The 27,187-nt window shown below is 37.2% G+C and overlaps 2 protein-coding genes across 4 annotated transcripts in view; both read right to left on the bottom strand.

Annotated features, from left to right (window-relative positions):
• The window catches only part of LOC142343517 (beta-1,3-galactosyltransferase 9-like), a 106,650-nt gene that overhangs the window by 27,572 nt on the left and 51,891 nt on the right, over positions 1 to 27,187 (bottom strand). The window lies entirely within an intron of this gene.
• On the bottom strand, positions 4,606 to 25,989 carry LOC142343459 (solute carrier family 35 member F5-like). 2 transcript variants are annotated; one of them, XM_075395176.1, is made up of 10 exons: positions 25,859 to 25,989; positions 25,624 to 25,773; positions 25,412 to 25,558; positions 25,153 to 25,212; positions 20,689 to 20,988; positions 19,995 to 20,164; positions 14,480 to 14,877; positions 8,644 to 8,894; positions 5,352 to 5,674; positions 4,606 to 4,999 (listed from the first exon to the last, which is right to left on the bottom strand). In XM_075395176.1, exons 1-10 carry the CDS (start codon positions 25,958 to 25,960, stop codon positions 4,810 to 4,812), a joined length of 2,091 nt encoding a protein of 696 aa, XP_075251291.1. In that variant the 5' UTR covers positions 25,961 to 25,989; the 3' UTR covers positions 4,606 to 4,809. The 2 variants fall into 2 exon arrangements, with proteins under 2 accessions (XP_075251291.1, XP_075251292.1); XM_075395177.1 differs by lacking the exon at positions 25,412 to 25,558.

Genomic DNA, 27,187 nt, shown 5'->3' with positions numbered 1-27,187 from the left:
TGTTTTTCGAAAAGGAATTCAGCCATGCTATTTGTTTTAACAAATTCGAGCGATAAGTTTCACTTTTTACGGTTTAGGGGAACGTTACCCTCTTGTGGTCCGTCTCTGGTATAGCGGAGATCGGACCACTTCGCGTTCTGGAGGTCATTTCAATAACTTCTCTGCAAGATAGAGCAAAATCCTTTGAATCTGTCGTAGTTTTAATCAAGCTTTACAACAAGCTAGATAGCAACAAAATCGGTTCAGTATTTGTTGACTTATTGGAGCTCAACTTCGAAAATTTCGGCGAGTTCGGACTTTTTTTGTACAATTCGTCGTAGATCAACTCCTAAGCCACTTTTTGATAAACAGGCAACGGTTCCGGCCAGGAAAAATTCCAATTTGCAGCCCCCTAGGTCATTACTACAATATTATAGCAAAAAAATGGTTTATGACCAAAAGTTGCTGCGCTTATTTGGCAAACATCGCATACAGCTCACTGAGTGGAAAGTCCACAAAGAAGCTTGTGAAAACCTATTTTTTATTGCATGAGCGCAAAGTATGTTTCATACGCTTTAAAATGAAATATACATTGTTGCTTCTGGACCAATAATTGTTGACAAACTTTGCCATGAAAGACAAAGTCACCTTTTCAAAAAATGATATATGAGTTCTGGCCTAGATTTGAAATAGTTCCCAGGTGTTTATTGTCAATTTTTTTATATCTACGTAAACTACCATTGCAACCATATATGATTTGTTATTAGAATATCCCGGTAAGGTGGTCAACTCACCTGGTGTTTAGAAAAATTTTCAGGGCGATATATGAAAATTGACGTTCCTGCCCAAAATTGATAGTTACATCCACCCGAAGATCTTACAAACTATATGGCTACAAAGTAGAGATGCCAGGCTTTAAAATGAGCTATCAATTCATTTGAACCAATATTCGTGGAGAAAATTCCCATCAAATAAAAGTCGGACATTCAACTCGGTGACCATTGCTTCTAGAAGGCATAAACGCACCTAAATGGTCAAAAAGTGCTCGTTTTTTTATCGTCGCGCATTTGTCTATACAAGAAGCCTTCAACACATTATATAGCGCTTTTGTACCATTCTTAAAAGTGGGCGGACTTAGCCACTATTTGCCAAGTCAAAATTGTCCCAATTTTTCTTTTGTTTGATGCCATTTTAGGTACATTTCCAGCCAATATCTATTGAGAGTATTATACACTGCTGCAAAGCTTATTAACATAGCTTTAAAATGAGCTATATATGAAAAATTTTGAGCCAATATTTGTTACCTTATGAGTAAAACAATCACAAGTGGTGTCTTACCAATCTTGGACCTAAGCACACCAGGTACCATAAACGTACCTAAACGGTCAAAAAGTACTAGGTTTTTTAAACCTCGCCCTCTTGTCTAATCCATAGCTTTTCAACATTTTATATTAAGCTACTGTACCATTCTTATAGGGTGTCGGAAATAGCCACTGTTTATCAAGTCAAAATTGACTCGATTTCTGTTGTGTGTTTGATGCCGTTTTAGGCACCTTTACAAACAACATTGATATAAGGAAAAAACATGGCTGCAAAGTTTATTACAAAAGCTTTACAATGAGCTATATATGAAGCATTTTGAGCCAATATTTGTTATCTTATGAATAAAACAATCATAACTGGTATCTTACCAATCTTGGACCTAAATACTCCAGGTACAGTTTTTGCTTCCTAGAACAAATTTTTAGATGAAAAAAGTGCAAATTCAATAAATTGATATAATCTCCTATATCATGGGAGTTTGAAAATATAGTTTTTATACAAATTAGACGCCTTGTTTATAAACCCCTCAGGATGACATAATATATAGATTACTTGAGAGTATTTCGTTTCTCCAGGTATTTTAGCTTCCTACAGCAAAATTTTAGAAAATGAAAAGGTAAATTAATTGATTTTCTGTAACCTCCTATATATGGGGAGTTGGAATATATTTTAAAAACACATTGGATGCCTATATAAACCCCTCAGGAGGACAGAATACATAGAATACTTGAAAGTAATTTTTTTCTTTAGGAATTTTTGCTTCCTACAGCAAAAGTTTAGAAGGAAAAAGTGCAATTTTATTATTTTTGTGTAACCTCCTATAACAACCTTGAACGACAAAAAGTGGAAAACGCAGCATTCACCAGCCTCATCATTGAGAACCTTACCGAGAAGGACAAAACACCAGCAATCGAGCCAACACAAGGATCATCTCGAGACGAAATAGCGGAAAACAACCAGCCAGCCATTGAATACCCTTGGGAAAGTGACAGTAACGACGAAAATTCTGAAACTGAGAGGACTGAGGAACAGCAAAGTTTCGAAGCATCAGACGAGGAGGATGAAGATGAAGAACTGAACAAGGAAAAAGTAGCAAAGTTCTTGAAGACAAGAAAACAACGTTCAAGTCAACAACGATATCAATTGTCCAAGGAGGATTACAATCTATGTGCACGACTGTACCTACGATTCAGGTCAAAGCGAGTTAACTTCTCTCAACTATTCAGAGATTCCGGATAAACGATGAACCTAGACGCTCTCAATACTCTATACAAAGTAGTTGACAAACACTTCGCGAAACCGAACACTTCGCGAGATAGTGATTGAAAACCAAACTCAAAACAAAAATTCAAACTTCTTATTTTACTTTGCTAAACTGATGATTATTTGGTGGAGCAAATTGTTAGCATTCTTGAAGAGGAAAAATTTTGAAAATACCTAGGTTACTTTAATCTTCGGATTTACTCATACTTATTTGATTACTTGCAACAGTAATTTTATTGCTTCATTTTTTACTTCGGAAAGAATGCTCACTATTTGTTATTTTTGATCAGTTATAGTCAACGCAGTAACTTGTAATTTTTTATAATACTTTGTCAACCAGTTTATTTACTTTTCAATCAAAATGAAAGGGAAAAAAGAACCCAGAAAAAAGAAGAAAAAAAGGGAAAAATAGAACCCACAAAAGAAGAAAATCCAAAAAAAAGAGAAAAAGGGAAAGAAGAGAACCCACAAAAAAGAGAGAAAAAAAGAAAAAATAGAACCCACAAAAGACAAAAAAAATAGAAAAAAAACCAAAAAAAGGAGGGAGGGAGGAAAATCCTCCATTGCCTGTTCCCAAGCACAGGATGAGATAAGGAGGAGGGACTCCTATGTACGATATCTTCAACGACGAAAACAACAACGACAACAACGATATCAAAGCAACAGCGACAATACAGCAACAGCAGCAGCAAAGTCCTGAACAGCACCAACAAATGAAGTACAATGACGACAGCGACGACAACTAATTCAAAGCAACAGCAACGACTTCAGCATGAACACAGCTTGAACTCCCAAAGACAACGACAGCTACGACACCAGTTACCTTCATCTGTCAATTGGTGATGATAGGACAAGCACATTTTGCAGATGATAATTTGAATACGGTGAGTGAACCCCAAGCGAGTGGTCGACGGTAGGTTCTCCGGGAGATCTTCGACGAGGATGAGGAGACACGACGAAGATGGGAGGGTAACTTCGGTTCCCCGGGAGTTCATCGACGAGGATAAGGAAACACGAAGAAGATGGGAGGAGAACCGAGTTCGATCCAGGGCTTGGTACGCTTATCGGCAGCATCGTCAAAGGCTGCAATAAAGCCTGTTTCAGTCCAAAAGAGGCAGGCTATTCAATTTTAAGTAACATGGAAAACTAAAGAAACAATAAACTGACTGGCAGCACCGACATAAACCCGAGAGAGAGAGAGAGAGAGAGAGAGAGAGAGAGAGAGAGAGCGCACCCACAGATAAAAGACAGCAAGCAACGAAATGCAAAAACGGCGAAGAGCAACTATATACAACAACGACACCTTGCAACAACTGACAGCAAAGACAAACTGCAACAGCAGACAACATTGACAGACAGCAACGACAGGCATCAACGACATGTATCGGCGATAGACAGCAATGACAGACAGCAAAGAAAAAAGCAACGGCATGAAAGAAAGAAAGGCAGCAGTGACAGAGAACAGGTTGCTAGATAAATAGGTAGGTAGTTAGGTATGTCGCGAGGTAGGTAGGTATGTACGTAGGTAGGTGGGTGGGTAGGTAGGTAGGTAGGTAGGTATGTAGGTAGGTGGGTAGGTTGGTAGAGAGGTTTTGGACTCAAAAGTCCATCAATAAGAATCAGTAGGCTTGGTAAAAAAGCATCGTTTTTAGCATCTGCTTGAACACTTTGTAATTTAGTTCATTTCTAAGATAACTCGGCAGGCCATTCCAGAAAAGGCATCCACTGTTCTCGAAAGCAGCTTTTTGGAAATTTGTTTTACCAGCAGAAAACAAATTGCATAAAACTTCGTTCGAGACCAATTAAGTGAAAAGTTTCTCACGAGCACGTTTTTGTTGAGGTTCTACATAGTATACCTAACTGCACAATATGTTCGGCTCTATGGAAAATAGGGTCTGATAATTTCTAACCCCACTTATCTGGGGGTCTGCAAGTCAATTATAGGGAAGACATCTGACTTCTTTAATATCGTAGATCTGGAAAACTTGATGCATGCTGTTGTAAACGCCCAGTCATTAAAAACTAATACAGAAAGCAAGATATCCAATAAACCTCAATATATTCATAAATTTGCAATGATAAACATCCATAAAATTCATTCTAAAGCATTGCTAAAATAAAAAGCTCCAAACTAATAGAGACCAAAGCTCCGTTCGATCCAATAACACATCAAACAAGACGTGCAAGTACTAACGACTTCAATATTATCCATTCGTAAGTAACGTAAAATAATGATTATGATAGTTAGGATGAGTTATTATTCGCTTGGATACGGCTGCCTTGGTCCAGCGTCTCCTGGTGGGACTCTGGTGGATCTGGAGGGGATGACGGGGTTGGTGAAGAGCTTGGAGAGGATGGAGAGGAGATGACGAGACATCGTGTGTCTTCATCTGATGAACAACTGTCTGCCTCCACACTCAACCTCACTCCGGATCTAGAAATTCGTATATTTCAAAATGAGCATTGGACATACAGCTCACGCTCTAGATGGCATCAATTCAAAAGAAAACATTTTAATAGCAAAGCTGGCCATTATCAACAAAGAACTTGATAAAATCTTACTTATAATACAAAATATCTGTCAAGGATAGGCGGCGACTAAAACCTTGTACAATGATTGGAGACTAACTGTCAGATTGAAGGAACTCTGAAATTATGGCTGTTTTCTGATATCATTGAAATTTCATCGTCAGAAATATACAATAACTCACGTAGATGAAATTTCTCTGAGAGCTGAAACTAAAGTCAAATTTCCCTAATTTTTTTAAGTACAGGTTGAAACTAACTTCTTTTTCTTTTTAGGGATGACATTGCTTAAGAATCCCGTAGTCGCTCCTCTCGCTGCCCGTCTCAACTTCCGAGATCCACAGGTTGCCGCTGCCGTCACTCCTCCCACTCGACCGCCTCTGCTTCCACCCGATCCATCATCACGTGAGTCTTTTGGACCCCCTGGCGATGAGCGACGTTTTCTGGAATGAGTTCTGGATGATATTCTAGAGAAGAGATCTCCTAGAGGATCCCAGTTATTGTATTGCTGGAAAATGGTGACAAGGAAGAAGGACAGCACCACTGGGACGCTTCCGACGTATAGATGCCAAGAGAAGTGTTGCTAAAACCAAACGTATTCAGCAAAACATACCCGGCAGATTGCCGAAAAATAGCCGTCGTTCATTCCCATAACTCAAAAATTGATTTTTGTATAGAAACATTTTTAAGTGCGATTTAGTTTGATGTCATTTCGTAATTGAACATACTCCTGTCTCCCAGAGAGAGGCTACAAGGTCTAGTATCAATACCAATAAGCATTATAGATAGTAACTGAAACCTATGAGAACAAAGTTCAAGTACCAGGCATCTAAAAATGGGCTTTATGGGTTTATCCCGTTTCTATTTCTGACTTTGACTTTTTTATACTGACTCTCTTCATTTTGAATTGCTTTGCTGAGCAGCTGCTGTTTAAAAGGACTTTGAGCAGAATGACAGAAGAGTGAAACTAGGCTAGAGAAGTCAAAAAGATTTCACGCAAAATGTCGAAAAAGCGGCAAAATGGGTAAAGCGAAAAAAAAGTTCGATAAAAGTTTAAAAAATTGGAATTGGAACGCTATAATAGCCGGCTGAGAAGATGAGGGCGGCTATTAAAAACAACTTTTATCAAATTTTCTATAGCACCAGTTATTTTCTATTTTAGATCATACCAGTTAATGAGCGATAAAAATTTTGAATTTCATTATCATATAAGTTCTGAAAAGACTCTTTTGAGATCATATAGAACATTTATGTACTATTCCCGAATATTTGTAAAGCCGAACTAAAAGTATAAGAATTACAAATATTTGATCAGATTTTCCACATTAAAAATTATTTTGGCCGAGCTCTACAAAATGTCGAGAAAAAAATTGCAAAGAAGAAGTTTTTTTAATCAAGAAGAAAAATTGTACAGGTTCAAAAAAACTTATATCCTCACTTGATTTCGTGAGAAATTATAAATAATTGGATTAGTTTTCCAAAAAAAATGATTCTCAAATTCAAAAAAGTATTATTGGGGACCTTCACTGCATATATGAGTTCCTTTGACCTCAAAATAATTCAATTTAAACTCAAGTGCAAAAGTCATTTTATTGAGTGAGGTAAGTCACGTATGATCAAAATCTAATCACGCAATTGCCTTAAATACTTTTTCTAGAGAGATTGAGAAATGACAGCACGCGCGCAAACGCCGTTAGTGAGAGGAAGAAGTAATTCAGAAAATTTGACTTTTTCAGCTTTGCTGTGTGAACAAATGTAAAACGAAAAAAAAACATAGCAGGACAAGTCCTGACGTACAATTCAATAACAATTTTCATTGACTAAATAGAAAAGTAGACCTAGAACGGACTATGAACGGATTGGGCTCTCGCTTTTTTGCTCCACTTGTTGATTTGGCGTGACCAAAATCACTACTCCAATTTGACTTCAAAAATCATGAAAATGTGTGAACAGATCTTAAAAAGAACATAGCCGGAAGCATTCAAGAAACGACTCGAAGTGGAAATCCACTTAAATTCCATCCAACTACTCATTAGACAAAACGTGCATCCAAAAATTTACGGTTATCTAGAAATAAAACCATAAAACAAAAAAGTTCAAATCTATTCAAAAATGATAAAAATCTGATCAAATTCTGTCAAAAATTGATACCCAAAAAACTATCACTGCCACAATTACTTCATCAATACAACTAGCAACTACTGAAACCACATGAGACTTTTTAAAAATACTTGAAGCCAAATCATGAAAAAATAAGCTCTTACAAACAACTTTAAGACCAAAAAACTGGAAAAAGTTATATTTTTTAATATTACAAAACCACACAAATCTAAACAAAAATCGTTTCAGCCAATAAGGTACCCATATTGCTCGCAAAACAATAGGCAAGTCATAATAGGTTAAGAAAATTGTCTAAAGAACAGAAAAAACCAAAAAAAAACTGCAAAAAAAATTAATTTTTCCAATTTTCGACATTTTTCGCCATATTTCTCAACAAAAAGACGCTTCATATCCACAAACTGTAAGCACGTGTTAACTTAAAATTGCTCAAGTTATAGGGGTTTATTCAATACCCATTTGAGGCAAAAAACAAAACCAAAAAAAACGTAAAATTTAGCCCAAAAATCAGCAAAATACATGAAAAACATCCGAATAAGCATAAAATTCATATAATTTTCAGAAGCCTTCAAACCTCTACCAAACCCAGCCTAAAATTAAAAGCAAATCATAACAAAACTTCTTGACGAAAAAAAATTGAGAAAAAAACTGATTAAAATGCCGCACGTGAACAAAAAATTTCGCTCGCTTACAGAATTTTTTTCACACCTCAATTTCTCGCTCTCTAGAAAACAGCGATATGAACAAAAAACCACTCTCTTTTCGCTCTACTCTTCCTTTTGTTCAGCAACAAAATCACTTCAACTTTTTTCACGTGTTTCATTTTCCGCTTCAAAATTCACTCAAACAAAATTGATTAAAAAAGGACTTCTCCAATACTCCTCTTCGAGTCGTAAAAAGACAGCGCCACAATACAATTCAAATTCTTTGAGTTGTAAAAAAATAGGAGCGCTATAATAGCCGACTGAGAAGATGAGGGCGGCTATTAAAAATTTCGTCTTTTCATTCAAAAAAATCTTTTCTGCTTAATTATTATTTCAGGAATTCCACATCAGTTAACAACTCGCACTAAACAAAGAAAAAAAATTCTGAAAATTAACAAAAATAACTCAAATGAAATGAAACTTTCTAATGCAAAACGTTCCAGGTTTTTTTAGTGCTAAAAATACGAAAGCAACAAAAGATATGAAAATTTGATTATTATACTAAGTATAAAACTTTCGATTCCTATATTTAGCAGCCAATGAAACGCTACAGCTTAGTCAAAATATGACAAAAACAAAACCATTAAAACCTAAATGATAGGAAAGACAGATTTCAGTAACAGTTTCCATACTTTCGCAAAACTATTTCATAGTTTGTTTTTAGGCAAAACGTCACGTTCCGCTGGGAAAAAAATTAACAAAACACTAGAAAGCTAGCATCGTGGCTTACATGTCTAAATACTGCGTCAGTTAACATAGACAGTGGTGTGGTCATAGACAGTGAAAGAGTAGCAGCCAAGGATGACGTCAGAAAACAGCCCCACAGCCACAAGAACTCGGATAACACAGTGCCTACTAATCCGTTAATAACAATGTAGCCCAGAGTATCAGGAGGAGGCAATTCGAACTTCTCCCAACCCAAGGCATGGAAAACATACAAGCCAGGTCCAATCAGCACCATGTTGAACACTCCCACAAAGCCTGAAAAGAAAAAGGCTCTAAGGAACATACCAAGCGTATTCGAGAGACGAGTTTTGAAGCCGTTAAGTAATAATATAAAAAACAAGAGGGCTCGCCCAGTACTCTGCGTTACCCAGGAAAAATTCCATATAAACTTTAAAAATCCAAATTACGCGATAGCTCGATCAGCTCAGAAGCTACAAAAATGTAAAAGGACCAGATTTCAAACAAAAACCGCTTTCAATGCATTACAGAAATAAAAATAGTCATTAAGAATTGTCTTTGAAATGAATGTTTTTGAAATCGCTTGTTTTCCCTCGGTTTTCCAAAAGAAAATGAACTATTGAATACAATTGAAAAACACGTTTCCTTAATATTCATCAACTAAATGATTTTATTATCAGGCAACTCAAATGAATTATTTATGGGTTCATCCCGTTTTCATTTTTGATATTCTTCAACAAAAAGTGTTCATTTTAGTTTGATTTGCTGAGCAACTGCTGTTTAAAAGCACTTTCAGCATAACTAGAATAGAGAAGCTAAAGCTTTCACGCAAATTGTAAAAGAAGTCAGCTAATTGAGGTAAAGCAAAAATAATTTTTGTCTAGCGAAGTAAAAAACAAGTTCTGAATTACAATTCGAAAAAATTTTATTGACTAAACAAAAATGAAGACCTAAAAATGTCTAGGATTGCATTTGAAAAGCCATATTAGAAAAAACTGAAAAAAACACGAGATACAGTAAAAAATCAAAATCAAATTGCCGAATGTAAACAAAAAACAACCATCGAGAAAACCAAATTTTGGTACAACATATATTTGCTTAAACATAAAATTCGAGTGGAAGATTTAACGCAGCAAAACTTTCAATTTTTTATTCCACTTCATTCTTTGTCATGACCAAAATAGACTTCAAAAATCATTCAACGACTCGAAAATCCGTCTCTGCCAAAAAAATACTCTCAAAACTTAACATAACCGACTAACGTCGTGCAAATTGCTCTCAAACGACCGACAAGCGGTTGGCTTTTTCAGCAGCTAGCCACGGTTTAGTTTAATTGAAGCGGCGTAAGATGAGCGCAGCGGGGGTGCAAAAGTGGATTGGGGGCGGACGGATGTGGCGGCGTGGAATCAATTTCTAAGAACCGCCTTTCACTCCATAATTATACGACTCCAAAACAAGGTTCTGTGAATCGCATACTCGGAGACTAGTGAGCTGAAAGGCTCTAAGAGAACTTACTGCCGACTGGGCGCTACATCTTCATCGTGTTTATGAGGACGAAAAGTCAAATGGGTCAGACAAAAAATCTGTCAAGCAAAGAATTGCATGAGACAAACAGGATTAATATATTTGTTATAAATTGCTTTTGAGAGCAATTAACAATGCTTTCCTAAAACGTGCCTGTTAAGTCATTTAAGATAAGAGCATTTCTACTACAATTCATTGTTAATGAGGATCAGAGATGATGACATTACGCCGAATAACAGCAGCTGAAGCGCGGCATCAACAAGATAGAGAGAGCGAGAGAGTGAGAGAGAAAGAGAGAGAGAGAGAGAGAGAGAGAGAGAGAGGTATAAACGTAAACCAGAAAGAGAAGGAAAATACCCTAAACAAGAGAGAGAGAGAGGGATAGGAATATTTTCCATGACGGGATTCGACTCTGCAACTTCTAGTTTTCTAGCCTTGTTAGTAATTAAATCACACAAAAAATCAAAAAAAAAGCAAAATTATAAAAAAAGTTTTCAACTTCGAAGTAAAAAAAAGATCAAAAAAATTTTTTGTCTCAAAAGTTCTGTCAAGTAACCCATCTCAGAGACTTAAAAAGTTTTGTTGGCCAGTAATGGTTGTTAAACTCAGAAAAGGACAAAAATATTGAAAAACTTTAGAAACAATTGCAAATTTTAACAAAATCTTGCTAAAATTCAATATATTAAAATATTAAGAACCATCTCATTGTCTCAAGAGACTATCCAGTATCCCTGTTTCAAGCCTGAAATAGTTTCACTCGCTCGAAGATTCAAACACTTGCATAATGATTTAAATTTTATCCAAAAAACTAAAAAACTAAAAAAGTCAAAAACAAAATTGATCACCATCCCATTAACTCTAGTAACTATGTAGCAGTTTATTATCAAACCTTTGAGGAGATCCCAGGGCCCCTGGTGCCGGAAAAATTAAAACATGAAAAAATTGCAAATACTTTAAAAAAATTGCGGTAATTCGTGATATCCAAGTGTAAAGATAATAATCCATTATATTTTATAAACTATACAGTAACATATTGTCAAACCCTAGAGGAAGTTCTGTGGCCCTTGATGCTAGAGAAACCTAAAAAATGAAAAAAAAAATCAGAAAACTTAAAATTGCAATTTATAAAAAAAATTGCAAATACTTGTGATATTAAAAAGTTGAAAATTGATCAATGACCATAAAAAATTTTGCAGTAACTTATTATCAAACCCTAACGGAAATTTTCTGACCCTTTAGGCTCAAAAAACCCGAAAAACGACCAAATGTCAAAAACTTAAAAAAAAAATGGCGAAAATTGTCAAAAGAATGCTAAAATCTGTTAAGTTAAAATCTTGCAAGACATTCTACTACATCTAGAAATTATACAGTAACCTATTTTCAAACCCTAGCGGAGGATTCTTGGCTATTGAGACTGGATAAACCTAAAAAATTACAAAAATTATCAAAAAAAACTTGAAAGAAATTGCAAAATATATAAAAAAAATTGCTAAAATTTGGGACAATAAAAAGTCGAAAAACTATTCCATGGCCAATAAAAAATTTTCAGTAACTCATTATCAAACCCCTTAGGATGCTTTCTGCCCCTGGGTCTGGAAACACCTGAATAAGGAAAAATAAAGGTCAAAAAAGTTGAAAAAATTGCACGTTTTGTCAAAAAAAAAGCTAAAATTTGTAATGTTAAAATGTTTAAACCATTCCATTACCACTAGAAACTATGCAGTAACCTATTATTAAAACCCAGAGAAAGTTACTAATACTAGGGGCTGATAAAAATCCAAAAATGTCAAAAAGCTTGAAAAAAAATTGCAAAACAGTATAAATTTGCGTGTTTTTATCGAGCGGTTGTTGGTCAGTAGCTAGAAACCTGGGGGTGGTGTACCGAGGGCTGATGGGGGCAACAGTGGGGTGGGGGTAACAGCGCTTGGGGGTGTGTTCAATAGAGGGGGGAATCAACAGTGGAGGGGTCTTCAACATCTAAGAACCGAACACCATAAGCATAAGTCTCCAAAACACAGTTTTAGCTGAAACAGAGCTGAAAGTCTCGAAGAGCACTAAACGCCCGCTGGTCGCTACCTGTTTATCCTATTTTTGAGGACAAAAGTCAAAAGCTTCAGACGAAAAATCGGTCAAGCGAAAAATCGCATGAAAGAGACCGATAGAAATAATATAGTTGCTGCAAACTTCGTTTGAGAGCAATTAAAAACTGTTCAGCGTTATTTAACAATTTCTTTGCAGCCAACAATGCAGTCAAATGAAAAATAATTAGCTCATTGAACAAAACAGAAAACAAAATTATTTCCTTATACAACAGAAGTAAATACAAAACCAAGTTTTTCCCTACTCAAAATGAGAATAGTCAAGTGCAAAGAAAACAATAATAAACATTGCATGCTCACAACCGTCCATCCCTACTTTCCACAGAAAACTGATGAAAGGCAAGAAACTCACAAATATTAGTTCCAATTTTCTCGATTTTTCTCCCACTTATCTACAAAAACAGTTTTTATGCAAACGAACCTTACTCAATTGCTACATAGAAAATATTTTGAGCAATATTAGTCTGCTCAATTCGCAGTGAAGGCAATAAAACCAACAATGGCCAAAAAACCACTAAACAGCTTAAAAATCAGCCAAACAGCCGAAAAATCGCCAAACTACTATAAAACGTCTATTAATTAGTAAAAACCTAACTATAACTAGCACCTGTTCAAATATCTTAACCAAAAACAATACTCTAAACGAAGGGAAACTGCTTGAAAACGCCCCATTGAACTAATTTCTCTTAACTTTTTTCAAATATCCCGATTAGAGATAAGACCTGCCATCAGTGAGACTAAGTGACAGAAAAACGAAAACAAAACAATGACGGCAAAATCCGAAAACTCAGTTGTCTTTTTTGAGAAACAGGTCTCACATTTTATTTGGAAAACCGTAAAATTTTTTATTTCAACGAGCATACCCAAAAATGCCTCATTACATAATCAGAAAGATCTGTCATTCGTGATGTTCGTTTGAAATTTTCGAAGGAGATGGTTCAAAGTCGTCAAAACAGCTACACATGAGTGGAAGCAATAGAATAAATTGAAATAATCATAAGAGAACCAATTCGCCCTTTCATTGCAGATTAAACAAAACAACATAAACAACTACAAAATCGGACAAAACCAGAAAATTGTGATACGTAAAAAAAGCCCCAAAGTTGTTAAAACTGTTAGATTTGAAATTAAATCACAAAGTAAATCAAATATTCGTTATCATTCAGTCAAAGGTGCCTCTTATTGATCAAATTAAGCAAAAACTACAAAAAATGGGCAGAATACAAAATTGCTATTATTTAAACGAAACAAATTGCGCTTAAGAAACCAAGTCTTAAAAACATTAGTTGTCTTTAAAGGGGCCTAAAAAATTGCAGCTTTGCATTATTAGAACGCATGCATCTCATTTAAAAGCATTCGCGGAGAAAATCAAGAAATGAAACGCACACCAATTCTCTAAAACCAAAATTTTGTTAATTCACCATGTCTTTGCTCGACTTTAAAAGCAGTTCAGAAAATTTCATGTGTCACTTTTCGCTCTTTCCTCAAAATCCAGCGTGACTGTAATGACTACACCAATTTCACTTCTCATTGACAACATACAATCCAAAAAAGCGCGAAAAGATCTGAAAAAGACACGACTCCTTTAAAATTCAAATTACTTGACTTTAAAAAGGACCACTAGAATTTATCAACATCAAAAGCATAATCATGATTTCCGGACAGAAGCCGTGAAAGACTGCTGAGACCACAGCAAAAAATTGAACACGAGCTGCGAAAATATGAAAGCATGCTTTGCGAATTTCACTTACTTATCTCTTAAAAACGTGCTTTACCAGTTTATCCCGTTGTTTTGAAGAGTTAAAAGCGTCAGACAAAAATGATCCAGAACAAAAGACCACGGGGCTAAAAAAAATTGCTGCAAGAAAACACATAAGGACAAAAAAGTAAAATTGGAGGAAACACCCTGCAAGTAGCTTCCTTCTTTTATGAAACAACTATGGTACCTGACAGAAGAAGCCAACTGCTCATGAATGATCTGATGTCATAGATTTTTTAAATTAAAATGACTGAAGCACTGAAAACAAAAAAAAAATGTGAAAAAACGATACAGTTAAAGGTTTCTCCTCAACTGCTCTCACCAGTTGGTTTAATGCAAAAAACTTAAGAGCTGAATCATGAAAGCATTAAAACACTAGTTTAAAAAACTACGCAAAAACCTACTTTTTCTTAAATTAGAATTTATTTTTTAAAGTAAAATTTATAATTATCAAATTCTATTTGTATACATAATATAGATAGTAAAAACAGACAACTCACCATAGAACATTGCAATATTCAGATTCTCTTCATTTCCAACTTGGTGTTTCAAAGTGACCAAGTAAACAGAATACACAAATGCACCCATCAATGCCCAAATGACACCCAACTGTGCTGACGATATTCCCCCCTCAGTCGAGCCTGCTTCGTCATTGGAGGGAAACGACAAAAAAGACTTCCACGAATTCTTCACAGGTCCAACAGATGCCAGATGTTGGTCGTTATTATCCAGAATGGTGGGCAGAACCACATAGTATGCACCTCTTTGGGTTTGATTCGTGACCGAATTGTGGGAGTTTGCACCACTGGACGACTGCACTGTAGAGTTCGGAGGTTGGGGAGAAGGGGGAAGTGGAGACCGACTGGAAGCCATGGTGACCAAGACCACGCCCACAGCACTGAAACGTAATTGTCAATAGAGGGTAATTATTTCCTTCAAAACAATTAATGCGATAAAAATAACGTCACTTGAGAGTGTTTAATTGCTCTCAAACGAAATTTGTAGCAATTAAATTAGTCCTATTGGTCATTTTTGTATGCAATTTTTTGCTTGACTAATTTTTTGTCTGACCCATTTGACTCTTCGTCCTTAAAAACGAGATAAACAGGTAGCGCCCAGCGGACATTAAGTTTCCTTAGAGGCCCTTAGCCGCGTTTAGTAGTCCTTCAAGTGCTCAGTGTGATGAAGCTATCGGGACTGCCGTAGTTTAATGGTTAAAAGGTCATTTTTTAGGAATTTTGGAGCCCAATATGTTGCAATTTTTCGTGTTTTTTGTCATTTTTCGTTGGAAGAGCCTAAAATTGACGCTGGTTAAAGTTTTCCGAAATTTTTTGGAATATTTTAATGACTCGAGTTTTAGCAATATTTTGATGAAATTTAAATTTTTTTCAGATTTTTGAAAAATTATCATCATGTTCCAAGTTTATGGATCTTTATGAGCCAGTGAAACTATTTCAGACGGGAAATAGGGAGACTGAATAGTCTCTTGAGACAATGAAATCGTTGTGAAGATATTAGTATCACGAATTTTAGCAAAATTTTGTTAAAATTTGCAATTGTTTTTAAAATTACGTGACAAAACTCCAGAGAAAAAATGGTTTTGAAAATTTTTTCACTGCGAAATCTGGAAATTTTTCTTTTGAATTTTGCACTTTTCAGTTTTTTTTTCTTTATGATTTATTAACTAACAAGGGCAGAAAATTAGAACTTACAGAAATGAATCCCATCATGGAAACTATTACTAGCTCTCTCTCTCTCTCTCTCTGTGTGTGTGTGTGTGTGAGTGAGAGTGTGTGTGTGTGTTGGTAGGGATTTCTTTCTTTCCCTTTCTTGTTTACGTTTTAATGACTCGAGTTTTAGCAATATTTTGATGAAATTTAAATTTTTTTCAGATTTTTGAAAAATTATCATCATGTTCCAAGTTTATGGATCTTTATGAGCCAGTGAAAATATTTCAGGCTGGAAATAGAGAGACTGAATAGTCTCTTGAGACAATGAAATGGTTCTGAAGATATTAGTATCACGAATTTTAGCAAGATTTTGTTTTAATTTGAAATTGTTTTCAAAATTATTGATCATTTTTGTCGTATTAGTTCAAAGATCATTACTGGCTACAGAAACTTTTTAAGTCTTGCAGATAGGTTACGTGACAGAACTCCAGAGACAAAAAATTGTTTGGAACTTTTTTACACTGCGAAATCTGGAAACTTTTCTTTTAAATTTTGCACTTCTGTTTTTTTTCTATATGCTTTAATTACTAACAAGGCTAGAAAACTTGAAGTTGCTGAGTCGATTCTCATCATGGAACTTCTCGTTCTCGCACAATATCTCTCTCTTTCCTTAACTCTTTTGTTTATACCGCACTTCAGCTGCTGTTATGTGGCGTGTTATCATCTATTACCCTCACCTCACGCCCCTTCATTTAAGCGAAAGCTAGCCTCACTAATAAACCGCCGCTGGCTAATAGCGAAGCCAACCTCTCACCGGTCTCTTGTCTCTTGTAGGGCATTGCGAGCATTACTGCCCATTGCCCGCCATATGAACGTCTCTCACGATGGCTCTCCACTGACACCGATTCTGTGCGGTCTCCTTGGCGATATCGAACCAGCAAGACTCCCATTTCTTGTGAGTCATTTTGAGGGGTTTCAGGGAGGGTTGGAGCTCTTTCTTCACTAAGCGCCTCCATGTATCCTTCGTTCCTCCGGGGGGGGGGGTCGCGTCCAATTGTCAGCTTTCTCAAATTCGAGACTAGCGTTCGGTATCATGTCTGGATCCATGCGTAAAGTGTGTCCCAACCATGTCAGCCTTCGCTTTTGTATGGTGGTGCTGATGTCTTCCGCTGCTACACCCGGTTGAAGTGAGGCTTCTTCGGTGAGGCTTCTTCGGTTGAAGGAATCAAGGCGGTGAGTGTCAGAGATCTTTACGGGCCAGGATTCACATCCGTACAGCAGTACGCTTTGGACACAGGCTTTGTGACTGTAGCTTTGATTCTCGGTTGAATTGATCTTTGTTTCCAAAGCTTGTCGAGCTGTTTAAGGCGGCCTGTCGCCTTGCCAAGACGGGTTCGGACTTCGTGGGATACATCACCATCAGGTTGAAGGTTGCTGCCCAGATAAGTGAAAGAATCGACTTTTTCAATCGGTTTTCCGTTACAGGTCATTTGGTCCTCGGGGCAAGCTGAGCAGAACTTGGTTTTGGAGGTGTTTATTTCAAGCCCACCTTTTGCAGCAGCCTTTGTAACTAGATCGAGAAGTGTCTGCGCATCGGCTATGTTGTCGTCTAGTAGGCATATATCATCGGCGAAGTCAAGGTCAGTTATTATCATATCGTCGAGAGCGATGCCGAGGGGCTGCTTTTCGGTGGCTTCATGCATTGCCCAGTCGATAACAAGGTTAAATAAAAAGGCGCAAGTATCGAGCCTTGTCTAACTCCAGAGACGATCGCGAAAGGTTTCGATAGTGAATTGTACACACTTACTGTGCTGAAGGTTTCTGTGTACATTGCTCGAAGTACCTGAATGAGCTTGGGCGGGAGTCCGTGACTTTCGAGGATGCGCCAGATGGTCTCACGATTAACGCTGTCGAAGGCAGCTTTGAAGTCAATGAAGACTAATACAGTCTGCCGGTCGAACTCGTATCTTTGCTCAACTATTTGCCTGATTGCAAAGATTTGGTCGCGGCAACCGCGCTTCGCCTTGAAGCCCGCTTGATTCTTGCGGGCGACTGATTCGTAGGCAGGTTCGATTCTGTTTTTCAGGATTGCCTCTAAAATTTTAAAAGCAATGTTAAGAAGGGAAATACCACGATAATTAGCACAATTCGCCTTATCTCCCTTTTTGTGAATTGGGACAATAACGGCTGTCTTCCAATCATCTGGTATCTTCTCGTTGTTCCAGATAGACAACAGGAGGTCTTGGAAGTGGGGGAGCAGTTCATGCATGCCATATAGGAAGAGCTCGGGTGGAAGATTGTCGTCACCCGCGGCTTTGTTGGTCCTCAGCTTGGCTATTGCTTGCATGATTTCTTCGGGACTAGGTGGATTGGTATCACCTTGTGCAAGGGATTGACTGCGGATGTTGAGGGAGGCTGGGTTCGCTGTTGGTCGATTTAACAAGTTTTCGAAGTGTTTCGCCCATTGCTTGATCTTCTCATTTGTGTCAGCAGTAAATTTTCCATTTTCATCTTTAACTGTGTCGATGCTGGGATCTTTGGTGCCGGTTAGTTTCCTTACCGCATTGTACACCTTCCTGGTGTTGCCATGTTCGTCTGCGGTAATTATATCATCAGCGGTGGATTCGTAGAAGCGGTTTTTATCTATCCTGACTTTCCGCTTGATCTCTCTGGAAATCTTTTTCTTGGATTTGATGGTCCGAGCTCTGTTCCGTTTCACAATCAATTCCAGGGTTGTGGGTGAGATCCAGGGGTTCCGGATGGGATTCTTCTTCGGTATACACTTTTCCGCGGACTTCGCCAGTGCTTCTTTGATTCCATTCCAGCAGCAATTTACATCGCTTCCGCATGGCAGCGCTTCTCCAGTTTGAGGGCTAGCTCCTTTCGAAAGCTGTCGGCTACTTTCGGAGTTCTGAGCGCATTGACGTCCTGTCGGAAGCATTTTGGAGTCTTTGTGTATACTTTCAGTTTGACTTTCATCTTGGCTTTGAGCATTTTGTGGTCCGATTGAATTAGGCAGTTCTTCTGGCCGACGGTCCGCACATCGTCGATGCTCGATCGCCATCTTCTTGATATCAGGATGAAATCTATCTGGTTTCTGGTGATCCCATCGTTGGATATCCAAGTTGGTAGGGTCTGAGCAGGTTTTTGGAACGTCGTGTTTGATACCACAAGATTATTGCTCATTGCGAAGCTGATGAGTCGGTCGCCATTATTGTTTCGATCGCCAATGGCAAACCTTCCAATGTTTGCCGATTCGGAAGACAGTCTTTCTCCAATCTTTGCGTTGAAGTCTCCTGCGACAATAATTACGTCCTTTTTGGAAATGCAACCCATCAGCTTTAATAGTTCCTTAAAGAACTCATCCTTGATGTCATTTGCCTTGTCTTCAGTTGGGGCATAACAGCAGATAATTGACAGCGGGGTCGGCTTTGCCTGGATGCGGATGTAGCAGAGGCGAGGTCCCATGGGAATCCATTCCATGACGTGGGAGGCTAATTTCGTTTCGACAGCTATGCCGACACCGTGCAGGCCTTGCTTATCATCGTATCCTGAGCAGTACAGCTTGTAGGATGGGCAGTCGTTCACATCGTTGATTGGGATGGAGGGTGATCCTTGAAATCGGGTTTCTTGTATGTAGGCCACGTGGATGTTGAGAGATTTTAATGTTGAAGCCAGTAATGCCAGGCTTTCGGGAGGTAACAGGGTGCGAGTGTTCCATGTGGCTAGATTGATATGAGATTTGGAATAGTTGACCGACTTGGCATTGCTACCCGATGCGGCTGGTTCGGGCGCCCCAGTTACCGCTGTGGGAACGTAGCTTTCTGTGAATAATCTTTCGCTCGAGTTTTCATATGGGTACTTGGCTAGATACATCCGAAGGCGCGCCAAACCCTGGGATGCCAGAGCTCCGTTGGCCCCACACTGCTGGCGACAGTGCAGGTTCACCCCTGCACCACGATGAGGAGGAGATGGATTTGCATGAGGTCGTTTGGGAGCAATTCGCCCGATGTTAGTCGGTTATGTTTATATTTTAAAGCGCTTGGATATGGTATTTACAGAAGGTTTATGGCACTCACATGAGCCTTTTAAAGAACATGCTATCTTGTTTCTGGGTTGCAATAATAAGTACACAGCTCGCCATTTGAAAACTCCCTTTCTGGAGTAATCTGGTTTTCATGTCGCCTAGATTTCTCGCAAATCATTCCAGACAACCACCGAAATTGCAAAATTAACACGCTAAGGCACATCATTCATTAGGGTCACCCAATTCACACTTCCTTCCAACCGTTTTGTATAACCACCTTAAAGACTCAACACCCACCGTTGATACCATTAGACGTACCTTAGAAATGCTGCGGCCAGTTTTGAGAAAGTGAAATGATCCGTTGCATTTGAGGGAAAGAGCGCAGCCAGCACACACACGAATATTCCTGAGGTGGCAGAGATTATGTTCACAACTGATGGTTCGGCCAGAGACAAGGCCTCCGAGTAGGCCCAGCCTCCGAAAAACGACTGAAACGAAACAAGTATAATCTTTGATGCACCATAAGCCCCTATAAGCCTAAGTGTTGCTACTTGGCATCGATCGATCAGGACCGTAAGGACCTTTTGATGACATACAAAATGGGTTGTGTTTGTTGTAGCTTGGTTAAGTGCAGTAATGCTCATAACCTTCTGGAAATCAATTTATTATTGTAAAATACAGTAAAATTTGTCACCACTGACACCAAAACAACAAGAGCCTCGCTATCAATTCGCGACGATTAATTAAAAATAGGCCAGATTCAGTTATGAAAAAGATGAAGCAAATTTTCTTCGCCAGTAATTGCTACACAAAATTTTTTTAATAGATCTACAATAGATGAAAATTTAGAAATCATTTAATTATATAATCTTTTAAACATACTTCAAATGATAAAATATTAAAAATAAAAAACGCCCGTTTAAATTTTCAGATTTCTCAGATGCTGTCCAAGTTGATATTGAAACGAACAACATTAAGTTAAGGAAAAGAGGAAATCTGAGTTGACACTTACAAGTATCGAAAAGGTCAGTGCAACTCGCATAGTCTCAATTAATGATAACTTTTGCACATGTGAACTATTTGCATATTGATTGGCCATACTCCGCTGATGTCTTTCGTACATGATACCCTGGCTGTAAGACATCCGAGCCATCCTCGACTCCTCACTATCCGATAGCGAACGCACTTCTACTAGCGATGAAAATTTAACCCTCCCAGGCAGAGGAGTCGTATCCCCCGACGAGCAGGAAGAACAGCTGCGACTGCTTGGAGGTGTACACTGCACTCTAATTGGTTCGAAAGTTGGGTCACCCTACAAACACATATTCATCATTAACAACATGTTTAAACATATGATTCATTAGCGGTGAAACTACTGGAGTTTCGTAGCAACGTTAAGGCATATCAGGTAGCTAAAAGCGATTTAACACTTTATGGGTCCTTTTAAGAGAATAAATATATTGTAATTTTGCGCATTGAAACTTTTTACAGAACTTACAAGCTTTCAGGAGGCCTGAAATTTCAAACGTCAGGAAGATTTTAAATTTCAAATTGAACTGTTTGCGAACAAAACAACCAACACATTCGCAGGTCGTTTTCTTAATGCTAAGAAAATTGTAGCAGGCAGTTCCGACAGATATTCAATCATTTTAGACAGTAACGGAAAGCTCATTTTAGACAGTAACAAAAATGTTGTCCTCTACTTTTTCTATTAAACTGATTTTTTGTACTCTAAATTTTAGTACTCCCAAGTGTTAAAACGCAACTTTCAAAAAAAGAGACATCATTCGAATAGAATGAAGTAAAAGTTCAAGTCATGAACAAACTTGCTTCAGCGTCAATAAAAAACTGTAGAAACCAAAACTCTTAAAAAGGTAAAAATGAACTGAAAGGCATTTGGTGCGTGAAAACGGCAAATATTTCTTGAAATTGCCAAATCTTGAAATTGGCAAATATTTCTTTCAATCTCCCAAGTTTACGATGCCTGTGTCTTCAAAAGCGAAAATTTCTTGGTAGAACTTATGCAAAAATCCAGCTGCAAATAAAAAAATGAACTCAGAAAACAAAAACAGAAATTTTTTTAAAAGATGTTAAAAAAGAAACACATCATTTTCGAAAACACTTTTTACACAACTGTCTTTAAAACAAAACTATTTCGTGTCAAACGTGGACAAAAATAAATTACATACTAGCCAAAACCTTGCTGAATGTAGCTTGCGAAACCTTGAAACTACCAACCATCATTGAAGATAGAAAAATTAAAAATCGAACACATCAGAAACGAAATAAACCGCTCAACATCTCAAATACACATCACGCAAAAGAAGTATCAATTTATTATCTGGATATTATTTCCTTTCCATTCTGGGTACACAAAAGGCTCGAAGAAGAGAGGAACAGAATAGGAAAATATAGGCTCCCAATACAATTCAGCTCACGGATTTCTTAAAAATCAAGAGTCCCATTTTTTAGATGGCTCGAGAAGAAAAATACTTTTCGAATAATAAAATTTACGACTGGCCAAACTTTTACCACAGGCTACTTTTAAATTTAAAAGCCTCGGATAATGAAAGCCACCAGTGACTTATAACTGACAAAGCTGGTATATACAGAGACAGAGAAAGACTTAAATTTCCTATTTTATATGAAAAACACAATTAGAACTTGCATATAAAAACACGCACGATTACATAATGCTCGAAAATTATTCACAATAGACATCTGTATACGATATAATAAGAGCAAACTTTATCCAACGGGAAAAATTTCTATCATAAGTACTTACGACTGTTGCGTAGTTACTCTTTTGAAAGTTCAACAATTTTGTAGTAGCACATAACAACAACCTAAGTGATTCCGGCGCGGGTAACGACAGTATTGAGGGCAGATTTGCGTTGAAAGGATTATGGACAATCCTGCGCCTTGTTCCCGGATTAAATTAAAATTAAAATAATTAGACAAATTTTTCTGGAATAGATATTTGCGAATACGATTAAGGTTAGAAGTTCAAATTGCTACATAACTGGAGAGGAGTTTTACCAACATCAAGTTGTTCAATATACAATTTCGTTATCCCAAAAATCAAGAGGTAACATTTAACCTGAAATATCTCGAGTTTGATGCTTTGGGAGAAACGGGTGACAAACCTTAGGTTGAAACTGTCCTACCAGCCTTCGTTAATCTATCTTGCTGACGAACGCTCCATTTTAGATTTGAGATAGCAAAAACTCCGAGATCTTTTTAAAACATTTCCTATTGTTCAATTTCGCCATTTTATGCGCAAAGCTTTCTCCAGTAAGAGACATTTAGTTTTGTAGAGTTCGATATCATGTCATTTTGCAAGTTACAAAGAGTTAATCGGCTCAGGTCAGTTTCAATGTTAAGAAAATTGAAAACTAGTTTCAGGTAATCCGCTAAGAGCCATCGAATCGCATCGAAAAAATGACGGTAAGTCATTTGAAAATGATAATAAGCACGGGGTCCCAGAACGACCCTTGAGCTACGCCACTATTTACTGGTAGTAACGCTGATAAAACTCAGAAAAACAAATATATTGAAAGACGAAAAATAAATTACCTCAAAACTTGGTATAATAGGTAAACCTGGGTGAAATTGATAGAAATGGGTCAATGGTATATTTGAAGCCTAGTTAGGTCCTGCAAGATAACAGTACAGATGTTATACGCCAATTGGCTTCATTAATTTATCCCGTTTCTCATGACCATAAGCCACAAAGATTAACATAGCCGGCAGATTGCCGGAAAATAGCCGCCGTTGACGCGCTAGACGCATATCGGGATTGAAACAGAAAAAAAGAGAAAAAAAGAAAGTTTTAAAAATTGTTCCAATTCAGTCAGCAGTTTCAGTTAGAATCAAAACCTATACTTACCTCAGTTTCTAAACTGAAGGGCATTAAGCTTAATACTAATATCAGCCAGTAATCGCTCTAATGAACATTGATAACCTAATGCACTATGACTTAATGACCTGGCTTTACCGGTTTATCCCGTTTCTTTTGATTTTGCTCTTTTGACTTTGCCCGTATTCGTTATATTGCGTAATTCAATGCGAGAAAGAATACAGAATCCATTCAGTTGAAACAGTGAGGTAACTCAGAAGTCAAACGTGAAAATTGTGACTTTTGTGAAACCTGATCAAAAGGTAAAGCGAATTAAAAACATAGCAGGACAAGTCCTGACGTACAATTCAAAGAATTTTCATTGACTAAACAGAAAAACTAGACCAAGAGTGGACTATGAGTGAATTGAGAAAACCATTTTTAAAAAATCAGATCAAAAAATAAGAAAAAAACAGAAAATCAATGTCAAAATGCCGAATGTGAACAAAAAAACAACTAGCGAGAAATGAAAATTCAATTCAAACAAAAAACTAGGCCTAGAATGAGCTGTGAATGGATTGCGAAAACCATTTAGAAGAAAATCCGATCCAAAAAATCGAAAAAACAGTAAAAATCAGAGTGAAGTTGCCGCAAGTGAACAAAAAACCACTACCGAGAAACCGAATTTTTGTTCAAACACCATTTTCTCACTCTACTTTAAAATTAGAGCAAAAAAAATTCACGCCGCAAAACCACTCGCTTTTTCGCTCCATTTCCTGTTTCGGCGTGACCAAAATCACTACTCCAATTTGACTTCAAAAATCATGAAAATGTGTGAACAGATCTTAAAAAAAAAGACAGCGCCCCAATACAATTCAAATTCTTTGAATTGTAAAAAACATAAGACAAGTCCTGACGCACAATTCAAAGAACTTTCATTGACTAACCAAAAACTAGACCTAGAAGGGACTATGAGGGAATAGGGAAAACCATTTCTAAAAAATCGGATCAAAACATGTCAAAATCCCGCATGTGAACAAAAAAACCCCTACCGAGAAATGAAAATTTAATTCAAACAAAAAACTAGGCCTAGAATGAGCTGTGAATGGATTCGGAAAACCATTTAGAAAAAAAATTCGATCCAAAAAATCTAAAAAACGGTAAAAAATCAAAGTGAAATTGCCGCATGTGAACAAAACACCACTACTGAGAAATCGAATTTTTGTTCAAACACCGTTTTCTCACTCTACTTTAAATTTAGAGTGAAAAATTTTACACCGCAAAACCACTCGCTTTTTCGCTCCAATTCCTGTTTGGCGTGACCAAAAACACTACTCCAATTTGACCTCAAAAATCATGAAAATGTGTAAACAGATCTTAAAAAAAGACAGCGCCCCGATACAATTCAAATTCTTTGAATTGCAAAAAACAAGAGAAAGCCAATAATAGCCGTATTAGAGGCTGACGGCGGCTATTTACAACGCTAAGACGAAGAAACTGCACGCATAAAAAACCAACAAGACTAAAATAATTGACAATAATTTTGTTTGAGAGCAATTTATCAGCGTTACTCGTAAAGTCGTGAAAAGATTGAAGTTAAGGTTAAAGCTATAACACAAATAAGTAAAAAAATTTTACCAAAGGATGAGCGCTGTAATTGTCATCCTCTGATTCTTCGGTCCTTCCGTCTTCGAAGCTCTGAAATTATTAACTAATACAACTCAGTTTACTTCATTGAGCAATCTTTCCGAAACATGAAAATCAGACAAAATCTACAAATCTACCACAGATCAATTAAAATACATTAGCACCAGAACACTTCAAACAAAACCATGATATCACTCAAACTCCGTGATTAAAATCATTTCACAATGGTGATCTCATGTCCTCTATTCACCTCAGAATCTTTCGTGTAGCTGGATTTTGACGGACAACTCTCAAGAGGATCTGGAGAAATTGAAAGTCGCAGGCGGTCGAAACCAGAGCCATGCAAAAGAGCGTAATAGATAACCCAATACGCTTGCACAGTAGCCAGCACAATTTTCTAAGAGCCAAAACTAACATTAAGAAACCTTCATCGAAGAGGTTGAGGTTTAAATTCTTATATACCTCAAGAGTATGGTAGCTGTGAGGGTATCGTATGCACTGCGCTCGCCACGAACGAAAGAAGACAAATCCCGTCAGTAGAAGAGAAAACATACAAGTTTTTATGTATGTTGTGAAGAACGGTTTATTGTACTCCGAATCGACATAGATGAACTAAAGCAAAAAAAATTGAGAACTACAATTGTATAAAATGAAAAAATTATGTCTAGAATATCTAAGAGCACATATCATGACTCACGTGACTTATTTCTGATGACAGCACCCATATTATGTTGACCAACAGCAACACAAATGTTCCAAACACGATTTTGGACGAGCTAGACAAGTAGCCCGAAATCATGACTTAATAGAGAATCATCTTTTGCATTATCACCTGAAAATTGCACTAATTTAGATATTTTTTTTAAAAATATTAAATCTGCTTTCTTAATTCAATTTCACCTTACCAAGTAACTTACAATTTTCCCCGTAAAATTTGTCAGCCAGCATCTGACACTGACGAAGTCAAAAATGAAACTCAATGTAAACGGATGTAGTTGGGATTTTGAGAGGTCGCAGCTTTGAGGTTTTGAGTCCCTTTATGGCATTAATACAGTATTAGTTCTGTCAATTTACTCATTTAGTAAGTTTAGTATTTATATATACACTAATGTAGGTTTAATATTCCAATTTTTTGCAATACGCGCACTTGCAATCTTTTCCATGTACATCTGTTGGTGTAGCTGAACATGTTAATAAAATAACATCAGTAGTGTGTGCTAATTGTCTTTTTATTCAATTCAACCCCGCATTTAGTGCAAAATTTATTGACATTGTACATCAGTTTTATTCTGAAGACATTGAACATCAGTTTTATTCTGTGAAAAAATCGCAGAATCTTTTCCGTTTGTGCCCACCCAGCTTAGTGGGCGCATATTATTTGCACCCCCCAGACGCACGTGAAATATATTTACATAATGATTTACTATGTAATGGCACGTGCTTTGTAACTGGGGGGCGCATAACGTACTGGGGGGCACAAACGGAAAAGATCCAAATCGCAATATTGTCTAGTCATAGTGTCACTCGAAAAGTGAATCTTACTGATAGCATCGCTAATCCATTATTGCCAGATATAGTAGTAGTAGTAGTAGTAGTAGTAGTAGTAGTAGTAGTAGTAGTAGTAGTAGTAGTAGTAAAGGCTTTAGGATTTAAACATAAATAAATCCAAGGGTTTGTTAGACCCACATGAGTTCAGTCCAAAGGTAGTTTTAGTTTAGTCTAGTTTTTTCCAGTTATTGCAGTGGTCACATTTGCAGTAGGTCATGCGTTTCAAGTTAGAGGATAAGACGTAATAGTTTCATTTTCATTAGTTTATTCTGGTAATCATTAACATGAAGTTGATACGTTCTTCAACTTAGACCAAATTTTCTCTATGGAAGTAATGACAACAGTCGGTTAAGATTAGTACTTCGTACCTTATAAACGATTGAACACTGAATATCCACGATATGAAAAAAGTTAATTGAGAAACAACCCTACCCAAAAGTGGGTGAATATCGGCTTTTCAGGGATCCTCCCAACTCTA

This window comes from Convolutriloba macropyga, chromosome 1 (genome assembly GCF_964194025.1).
Source record: "Convolutriloba macropyga chromosome 1, txConMacr16.3, whole genome shotgun sequence".
Taxonomy (NCBI): Eukaryota; Metazoa; Xenacoelomorpha; order Acoela; family Convolutidae; genus Convolutriloba; species Convolutriloba macropyga.
Note: the sequence above shows the minus strand (reverse complement) of the source record. Positions and strands in the feature narration are given on the sequence as shown.

Excerpts from the sequence above, each read along its gene's own strand:
- LOC142343459 (XM_075395176.1), bottom strand. The coding sequence starts at position 25,960 with ATGATTTCGGGCTACTTGTCTAGCTCGTCCAAAATCGTGTTTGGAACA. Across the intron at positions 25,559-25,623 it reads ACAGCTACCATACTCTTGAG|AAAATTGTGCTGGCTACTGT; the intron begins GTATATAAGAAT and ends TTTGGCTCTTAG. Across the intron at positions 14,878-19,994 it reads CTGGCCGCAGCATTTCTAAG|TGCTGTGGGCGTGGTCTTGG; the intron begins GTACGTCTAATG and ends ATTACGTTTCAG.